Raw genomic sequence first — 10,909 nt, 5'->3', positions numbered from 1 at the left:
AATAAATGTTTAAAATGAAAGTTATGAAAGTTTGATTTTTATTTATTTTACCTAAGTAGAGACTGAGCCCTCTCTCCATCAAGACATCTAAAGCAGAATTGAGAGGCCTAATATCCTATTAATATGGGAGAATAAGAGTTGAGTTTGTTAGGGGCCACCAAGAAGATGAGAGGCTTTCTAAAAAACATGTGAGGCATCTCTGCACATAAACTAGGCTGTGCTAAAACTCCTGGTGTACCCTGTATGTTTCAGTGCTTGACAGAGAGCATGAAAACCATCTAAATTTCTAAGATGGCCTTTACTTGTGTTCAGTACATTTAATCCACCAGCCTCTGCCTTCAGCTCAAGGGACAAATTGAAGGAGAATGTGAACCTACGTGCATCAACCTCAAAATTAATATTTTTTTTCCTGAGGAAATCTTTGAAGTGTTTTCTGTGTGAAAAAAAGACTGAAAACTCTAGAAACCCTTTTGATGAAGTTCTTCAGCCTGCTTCCTTAAAAAGATAAAGGTGTTACTAATTATTCTGCCCCCAGAATTTGCATTTGTCTAAGTTTGCAATTTATTAACAAAAGGAAGGCAAAAAATGCTTAAAAATGGAAATATTTCTGGTGATTTTCTTGCTGATACATTGTAATTTTTATTGTATGAACTTAAAAAAGAACTAGATAATGTTAAACTAATTCGTTCTAAAAAAGTTAAAGTTTTATATTTTTCCCTCCTATGGCCCACAATACAAATTTTCATGACACTGTGTATTTTCCTTCACATTTAGTTTCTTGTGAGTCTTGAGCAGTGACTCTGATAAAATAGATGCCACCAAGTGTTCGAAATTTTTGCTGTTATTTGGTAGTTCAATACCTATACGAATCAATTAAAATACTATATTGAAGTTAGATTTATCACCATCAAATTCTCACACCAACTAGGAAGAGAGAAATTAGACTCCTACCTGATATCATATATTCAAACCCAACCTATATCAGTATTTATTTTACCTCAATATCCTTGAGCAGGAACAAAATCTAATTCCAATTAGCAATGTACTTATTCAGGCAACTTTTCATAAATGGATTACTTCTTCCCAGGCTTAATGTCATGGGTTTTGGATTTGGAGATTGAAAAATTATAGCTCCTGGCTTAAGTAACTGATATTGATTGACTACAAACTGATTTTTAAGTAATAGTCAATTTGATAGAGTTCACAAATGAATAAGGCATGGAATATTCTTCCAAAAAGATCAATGTCAATTTGTAATATGGATAATACACAGGTTAGATTACATTCAATATATTCTCCCTCATTTATTTACCAATTCAATAAATATCTATTGAACACCTACTATGTGTCAGAGTACAATATGACTGGGACACATAAAAAAACAAAACTAACAATGTTGTCTGTTTTTATGGAGCTCATAGTATAGTGAGTGGATACAAATATAAACAGTCAATAAAATAAGCAAATTATCTATTATATTAGAAGGCAATAAGTGTTAGAGAAAAGGAAACAAAGTAGAGTGTAGTGGCCCACAATCCTGGGCTATAGTAATTTTAAATATGATTTGTCATAGAGTCCTATTGTAAAGGCTGAAAAAAGTGTTCATAAGAGCACACCTGGAATGTGTGGGGGAACACCTGGGAGGAAAGAATTGCTAGAAAAGAGTAACTGAGGAGGTGAGTCCTGGGAGATGAAGTTGGAGAGAAAATATCTTGACAAATTGATTACCCAGGGATTTTTAGGAGCTAGAAAAGATCTTGACTTTTATTTTGAGAGCAATTCAAAGGGTTTTAGCCAGTGGAGAGACATCATTTGAATATTTTAAAGGTCTCTCGAAGTTATTAAAATAATATAAGTAGTAAATAATATAGGTGGTAAATTATAGTAGCTAAGTCCATAATAATACAAACAATGAGGAATGGATGTAGAATTCTGGATCTGTTAAAGGTAGAGTTAGCTAGATTTCATGAGGGATTAAATTTTGGCTATGGCAGACAGACGGATCAAGAATGACTCCAAGATTTCTTGTCTGAGCAATTGGAAAGATTGAGCTGTGCCATTGACTAAAATGGGAAGGATATTAGGTGTAACAAATTCTGGTTGGACGATTGATCCAATTTTGGACATGTAAAGTTTGTCATATCAAGTAGATTTAGCAAGTGGTTAAGAGAAGAGACAGAAAATGAGAGTGGAGACAGTAATCTTTTGAGCTAGGAAGACAGATGACATCTAATGCAGAGATTGAGGGATTAGCTCTGCATTAGAGCATGGGGATGCTTTCTTCATTCATAAGCAGGAGGGGTAGAATACACAGATGTAGATGCTGATTGGCAGGTTAATTTTGTGCTGAAAGTCTGTGGAGAGTCTCAGGAATCTTCAATTGGATCACTGAATTGAAGGGAGCAAGATCATTAGCTGAGAGTGAAGACAGGAAGGATGTTTTGAAATTGCTAGGAGAGCTGAGAATTTGTAAAGGTGTTTTCAAGGAGTAAGTTGAGTAGGCTGTAAGTATTCTTCACAACTGTCCTGTTTCCAGCATCTTTTTCCCGTCATTTGTTGAATATTTCATTTCTTCTTATATATTTGAACACATATGACTTTGCCATTTTGTGAATCAAATATTCTTAAAAATTTTACCAACCTTATGTGGTTCTAATTAGTAAACACAAATATTCTCAAGTCTCTTTCATCTTACAAAAATCCTCCCTTACTTTGTTCTTAATTTTTCTTCAAGCCACTTTCTAATCTGCCTTATTCTCTTCTTCATCAAATTTCTTGAAAAGAACCTTATACCCATAGTCTCCACTTCATTAACTCTTTTACACTCTTCTCACCATAAATTCACTCACACCAATTAACTGAAACTCTTCTTGCTCATGTTATATATGTTTTCCGAAAGCAAACTCAAAGGTTTATTTTAATTATTTATCTTGCTGGACTTCTGAACACATGCTAGAATCGACTGCTATTTTGACAATTATTAATTGAATTATCTATTTTCGATAGTCTTCTAAATGTCAGTGGCCTCCAATGTGTTGTCCCTGAATCCCTTTTCCTCTTATTTTTATGTGCTTTCTCTATATAATCTTGTTAACGCCAATGACTTCTCCTGTCAAGTCTTTTTCTCAACCTCCGTCTTAAACCACAAAACTGTATTTATTACTACTTAGCGAAGCTACTGGATAGCCTCCAAATTCTTTAATCATAATTTGTCCAAAATGAACTCATATTACTCGCAAGGGCTAAAATCTGTTCCATGTCTTTTATTCTGTTTCAATATCAAACATACATCCTAAAGGCCAAAACATTGTCATTTTGTAATCAGTCACGCAGTCTTACAAGCTAAAACACTTCTGGTCATTGCTTCTCTATGTCCCAGTTTCCTTTCCCTGCAAATCCAAAACTTATCTATTGGGCTACGTCTCATTCAGAAATATCTTCTAGGTTCACTTTCTCCTCTTTATTCTCAAGTTTTGTTAATTATCTTATTAATCATTCTTATTGAAACTGTTTTAATAAACTTCGACATAGATTTCCTGCTACAAAATTTCTCTACTTCTGCCCTTAAAAGAGAAAAAAAATTGAAAAGATGCTTAAAATCTCATCAGTTTTACCACTTCATTCACGATAATATTCAACTCCTTAGTTTGGTAGGGACTTTTGCCACCTGTGAACAGTTTGACTTTCTAAAGTTCACATCCATATAATTTCTATTGTGCTAAAAGTTCATACCATTCTGCATAGATCACACATTCTTTAAAACACAGTATCTATGTTTAGGATACATCTTTTTGCTTGTAAGACCTTCTCCACAATTTCAGGAAAATATGCTTTTATCTTTTAAAGATCCAGCCACATGTCATCTCCTCAGTGAAGCAATGAAGCATATATTGCTTTTGAGTCCAACAAACCTAGCTTTGTTTGCTACTTGCTCTCCTACTCCCTCTGAAACCTTAGGCAGAGTTGAATTCAACTATCCTTATGTATGAAATGGGAAGAGTTATTGAAGGAGTAAATCTGAAAATAAATATAACTGACTTAGAAAAGAATCTGAAACCTAGGGAATACTTAATAAAACATAGCTATTAGTAGTGGCAGTGGTGGTAGCAGTTAAAATAGTAATAGTCAAAATAGACTATTCCAGGAAGAGTTTACAACTCTTTATTTTGTGATGCAAGGACATTTTGCTTATATCTCAGAATTGCCTTTAAAAGTGCGGCATTTTTTTTTCTCATCTATGTCATCATCTCCCAACAAATAGTAGTCGTCTTTTGAAGGTGAAGAGCTTAAATATTTTATTTATTTTTGTCCCCACCTAGCACAGGACCAAGCACAACATATTTGCTGACTAAATGTGTGTTGTATGAATCACAAAGAGAGCATTCTCTTCATTTAACAGTAAAAGTAGAGAACAATATGTAAATTAAGAAAAAGTTATTTTAATCTTCCATAAATCTATAAATAACTCATTTACAGTGACAATGAAAACTTACTTCATAAAATTATGGGCCAAACAAGTTTTCCTTATGTATTATCTAATTTGATTGCCACACAACTCTCTGAAGTATTCTTAAATGCATTTTTCAGTTAAGGAAGCTGCAAATATAGGGCCTAAGTCATTTGCTAAGTTGACAGGAAATAACTGATGAATAACATGTAATAAAACATAGAGAGCTTTTTTATTATATAATATGAATTAGGTCCCTATCTGTAATAACATATGTATTCGCTTACTCTTTTTTTTCAGTTATTTATCTTATTTATTGAGTATTTTGTTTCAAGCATTTTGCTTTGTGCTGAAATAAATCAGTGGATGAGGTATATAGTGGGCCTGGCCTACTGTAACTTTAAGATGAGAAGTTTGTGGTTAAACTATAGCAAAAAGCCATAGCAGGAATTAAACACTAGTAACAATGTGATAGCAGGGCATAAACAGTGAGTAACAGTGCTCCACTTATGGTAAGGCTTTATAAGGTTTTAGTGTGAAATCCAAAAGGCAAATAGAGACAAAGGGAGTGAGAATAACCTGATTTTGAAGGCTTATTAATTTTTTAACACTGTAAGCGCAGCCTGCATATTTTATCTCATTGTATCTTTTGAAATTTCAATAAAACCTCAGTTTAATGAGGAAACTGAAATCCAGTGATCTAAATCGTTTGTCCTATATAGCAAAATGACAAATAAAATATCCAGTCATGAAACTTAATTCTATCTGATTTTGAAAGATCATACCTTTTCAAACTTTCAACTGACCCACGGCCTTGCTTCTGCCTTGACTTCAACTTCTATCCAGTAAGAGCAAATATCCTCCAAAACATAACTCTTTTTACTTTCAACACTGCCTCCCTCTACTTTCAACTCTGCACTTACGGATGACATTTCCAGAAGCATCATGATGTAGGTGAAACAGTCACCCTCAGAGATGTTGTTTGTGAGGAGGTGGAGAGATATATGCCAGACACTTCGCTTGGGAGAGTGAAAAACTCCACATACCATTTGGAAAAACTAACATTGAGTCACGGAGACCACTGCGCTTTTAAGCTCTAGTTTTCAAAAAGATTTGTCCTCATCTGTGTGCATGCAGGATTGTGTTGATGTCCACAGCATATCTCCGCTTTATTTGTGGTACCTCACTCTTGATGAGACTCCCAGAAATCTTCTGGAATATATTCTTCTGACTAATGCCCCAAACTAGCATTTGAATGTCTCTTTTTATGAAAAATAGTTATCATGAGCTCAATTTATCCAGTGATGTACAAAATGTGCAGAAGTATAAGTGAGTGAAAGAGATACTATGCATCTTTCCTCCAAACAATTTGTTTTTATGTGGTATGTATCACCCAGTTTCATATCACATAAATACTCATGCACTTGTGGATGATATTTGTATAGCATTCAACACCTTAAAATTGTTTTTATATATTGATATATATATCAATATTTATCTATATGTATTATAAATTGATATGTATCAATTTTCATAACAATACAAAGAGATGTTATTTTCATTCATAATTTACACATGGCAAACCTTTGATTCTATAGTGAGCCATAATTTGCAAATAAATAATAAGCAATAGAACCAATTTTACAATGCATGCTTTTTGTTTTTATATGGTTCTATAAATTTCCTCATAACTCAAAACATTCTTATTCTTTAACATAATTAGAAAGTCAGAACAAAATTAGTACATTTTAAATATTACTATTATTTCTATAAGTCTATACTTTTTTCTAATTTGAATATATCTTAAAAACCACCATAGACTTTGGTGATTTTAGAGTTGACAAAATATAATGGCTCAGGAATGTTGATTGGCTTAAAAAGTTTCTATCCTAGCAACAGTTACAAAAAGTATATGCAATTATGTGCCATTGCCTTCCTGACTTTAAATTATATCAAACATGTCTCTGAAATGACTTCAGATTTCACTAAAATTCACCAATGGTAGGGATTCTGTCATTATAAATTAGTTTACCATTCACTAAAATATATATATATATACACATCAAAAATATATAATTTACATATCATATATATATTTACATGTCATATATATGTCTATATATATGTCTATGTATGTGTATATATATATACATATATATATTTTTTTAACATGTCAAAATCCACCTGACAGTCTCTTCCACCTTACGTTTAATTATTTTCTACCAAGTTCATTAAGGGCAATAAGTAAGTGCTTTAGAGATCTTCTCCAGTTTTTCTCTACTTCGGAACCTAATGCCTGGTGAATACTAGGTACTAAAATAAATGCTTACCATTGAATTGAAATGAAACATTTTTCTAAATTCCAATTCAATTCTATGTAGACAATTAGGTTCTATTAACAGATATTACATAATTTAAATCTGAATTCAATTCAATTCATTCTCTAAATTTTAACAAAATTATTTTGCCTCATTTTTTCTTGACACATATATGCACACATAACAAAATTTAATACTCAAAATATATTTCTGACAATTATGTTGATTATATTATATCATCCAGATAGGTAGAATGACTGATCAAAGATAGGTAAGTACATTGATAAAATTGAAAAATAAAAATATGCCTGACTCCAAAGTCTCTTTTCTACCCTAAAGGCATTTTCAGAGTACAGTTGAATCATTAGGCACAATAAAAGTTTAAAGTAACAAAATAATTTGCCTCCATTTACTATAGTTTAATGTATGAATATAAAACTGTGATTTTGGAATCTCAGAACATCTTTCTTTTCATTGTCTTAGATGGTTCACAAGAAACTATAATAGAATACTAATGTGAGGCTCCACTTTTTGCTAGATAGGCAGTGTATGACAAAATTATGTTTCTCTATGTAGATCTAAAGTACTTTAGTTTTTAGTTTTCTCGATCAGTTGCCCTATCAGTGAAGTTAGTACATTAGAAGTCTTCTCTAGTTTCTCTATGATTACTATTTGTGTGACCACTATGTTCAAATAGGAAAGAGATAAAGAATCAAAATAAATTATAACTATTACAGAAGGGCTGATTTTTGGCTGCAATAACAAAGTATCACAACAAATGTCTGACAAAAATACATATAATTAAGTACCAAATTGTGTGTCACTTTCTCATTGTTACTATAGACTGAGCCAGCTGACGCTTAGTATGGATGTGAGCTGCAAGATAAGGACATAGACATTTTGTACAAGTATAATGTTAGTAGCTCAGTCATTTTCTGAAATGATTCATAAATTCTGCTACAAAACAACTTGGCATTCCATTCTCTCCAACTTGCACACACATGATCTCATAACAGGAACAGTTTTTTTCTTTAGCAAGAAAACCCCCAAATCAATAATAGACTAATAACTTTAGATATTTTTCTTGATTGCAGCCAGAAGCAATTTTGAACCAAAGTATAGATTTGAAAGATGCGAAAAAGTGAGAGGAATATGTAAAACGTTTTGTGATGATGTTGAGTATGATTATGGATACTGCATTAAATGGAGAAGTCAGTGCTGCGTATAAACTCTGGAAAAGAAGTACTATTGAGGATCAAGTCTGGAACAGAGATGCATGCTTTTCACTCAAGAGTAGGTAAAAAAAAATGTTTGCAACATTTAATGAAAATATACACTTTTAAATTCTAAATATATCTATTTACATACAATGAATTTAGTCTCTACTTATTCCTTTGGGATTTTTGTATTTCTTTTTTTTTATACTTTAAGTTTTAGGGTACATGTGCACAACGTGCAGGTTTGTTACATATGTATACATGTGCCATGTTGGTGTGCTGCATCCTTAACTAGTCATTTAGCATTAGGTATATCTCCTAATGCTACCCCTCCCCCCTCCCCCCACCCCACAACAGTCCCCGGTGTGTGATGCTTCCTGTGTCCATGTGTTCTCGTTGTTCAATTCCCACCTGTGAGTGAGAACATGCGATGTTTGGTTTTTTGTCCTTGCGATAGTTTGCTGAGAATGATTTGTATTTCAAATGGATGAACACATTAACAAAACAAGGAAACAGACTCTAATTATGTTTATAATCTCATTATTTCCACTTTGACTCTGAGACATTCATATTACTTATCTGAGTTACTCTGCTCTCTCTCTAAATATGTATGTATATGTGACCTTATTGCCAGATTTACTATGAGGATTATGGTTATCTTCATATATCCTGGTTTCCACACCAAAATCCCTCTAAGCCGTCTACTCTTCTTTAACAGAAAATGTGTTTCTTACAAATATGACAGCTATCAATTTTGACCTGTCTGATGTGTTTTTGCATACATTTAACCAATTACAATGCTTTTGAAATGATACAATTTAACAATGCTCTCTCTGTAGAGTAATTAAACACTATTCATAGCACGGCAAAAGGATAAATAACAAGATCTGAGATACAGAGCCCCTTTTAGCCATGTGATTCTTTTTTCGAAGAAAATCTCATAAGGAAACTCAGGAATAGGTACCTTTGTTTCAGCAGGGTAGGGCTGGTGTCTGGCCAACTCAATTTTTTACCCTCAGAGAATGTGTCTAATGAAGGAAATTTCAATTTGGTTGAGGCAAGAGTTAGAATCCCATAACTATGGAGAGTTTTGTGTAACAAAGCTCAGTTAACTGATGAGTAAACCTGACTCGTAACTCAGAATAACTCATGTTTCTAAGATCCATCAGGAAATCTAGCTGAGTTAGTTTTACCTAAGAGGATAACGTTAGGAATATTTGTAGGAGTGATTTAATTTTCAGAAAGAGTTCTCATGGCTGTGCAGCTGATGTTCATATGGAAAACGGGAAATGTTACAGTAATCCTAGGAAAGATGAAGATACAGGAAAAGCAGAGATTGTGTAGTAGCAAAAATGAGGACTTTCTTGGGCACCCCGGGGACAATATTATTTACCCCCAAAATCCTCACTAAGGAAGGTTTTTTGTTTTTTGGCTTTTTTGTTTCCAGCAGTAGTGCCGTGGAGGTCAGAGATGGGGTGATGTTATTTATTTCAACAAGATATTATTGATGTTGTGACATGCACCATGTGCTTATAATTGTCTAGATTACTCTAAATGAAATATTTAAGTTATTTTTGTACATAGATGTAGAGATATAAGGTTCCATCTAATCAAGACAAGCAATAAATGTCTGGATAGACAGCTCTACAGAAAAATCTTACTGTTTTTGTGAAAGTACAATAATCTTTCTTACTACTTGCCCTTTGATGATAACACTATTTAACCAAGTATAGAACTCTTTTTATTCTTAATAAGCCCCAGAGAGGCAAAACTTTTCAGTTTCATATTATATTTAATATAATATATGATATATAGCATATATTTAATATAACATATATTTAATATAATATGTGATATATCATATATATCACCTATTTAATACAATATATGATATATAATCATCTATTTAATATAATAGATGATATATAATCATCTATTTAATATAATAGATGATATATAATCATCTATTTAATATAATAGATGATATATAATCATCTATTTAATATAATAGATGATATATAATCATCTATTTAATATAATAGATGATATATAATCATCTATTTAATATAATAGATGATATATAATCATCTATTTAATATAATAGATGATATATATATGATACATATATCATAGTTTCTTTATCCAGTCGTTGATTAATGGGCATTTGGGTTGGTTCCATGATTTTGCAATTGTGAATTGTGCTGCTGTAAACATGCATGTGCAAGTATCTTTTTCGAATAATGACCACTTCTCCTCGGGGTAGATACCCAGTAGTGGGATTGCTGAATCAAATGGTAGTTCTACTTTAATTCTTTAAGGAATCTCTACACTGTTTTATATAGTGGTTGTATTAGTTTACGTTCCCACCAGCAGTGTAGAAGTGTTCCCTGTTCACTGCATCCATACCTACATCTACTGTCTTTTGATTTTTTGATTATGGCCATTCTTGCAGGAGTAAGGTGGTATCACACTGTGGCTTTGATTTGCATTCCCCTGATAATTAGTGATGTTGAGCATTTTCTCAAAAGTCTGTTGACCATTTGTTTATCTTCTTTTGAGAATTGTCTACTCATGTCCTTAGCCCACTTTTTGATGGGATTGTTTGTTTTTTTCTTACCAATTTGTTTTAGTTATAGATTCTGGGTATTAGTTCTTTGTCAGATGTATAGATTGGAAAGATTTTCTCCCACTCTGTTGGTTGTCTGTTTACTCTGCTGAAGGTTCCTTTTGCTGTGCAAAAGCTCTTTAGTTTAATTAGGTCCCAGTTAATTACCTTCGTTTTTGTTGCATTTGCTTTTGGGTTCTTGGTCATGAAATCATTGCCTAAGCAAATGACTAGAAGTGTTTTTCCAATGTTATCTTCTAGATTTTTTTTTTTTTTTTTTGAGACAGAGTCTTGCTCTGTCTTTCATGCTGGAGTGCAGTGT

At 32.6% G+C, this 10,909-nt stretch overlaps 1 protein-coding gene across 1 annotated transcript; it reads left to right on the top strand.

Annotated features, from left to right (window-relative positions):
* The first annotated feature begins 1,911 nt into the window (after nt 1-1,911).
* On the top strand, nt 1,912-7,993 carry DEFB110 (defensin beta 110). The gene is made up of 2 exons (XM_054492592.1): nt 1,912-1,947; nt 7,841-7,993. Exons 1-2 carry the CDS (start codon nt 1,912-1,914, stop codon nt 7,991-7,993), a joined length of 189 nt encoding a protein of 62 aa, XP_054348567.1.
* Nucleotides 7,994-10,909: the final 2,916 nt, after the last annotated feature.

The sequence above is a fragment of the Pongo pygmaeus genome, chromosome 5 (genome assembly GCF_028885625.2).
Source record: "Pongo pygmaeus isolate AG05252 chromosome 5, NHGRI_mPonPyg2-v2.0_pri, whole genome shotgun sequence".
Taxonomy (NCBI): domain Eukaryota; kingdom Metazoa; phylum Chordata; class Mammalia; order Primates; family Hominidae; genus Pongo; species Pongo pygmaeus.
The sequence above is the reverse complement of the archived record's forward strand: the minus strand, read 5'-3'. Positions and strand labels throughout refer to the sequence as shown.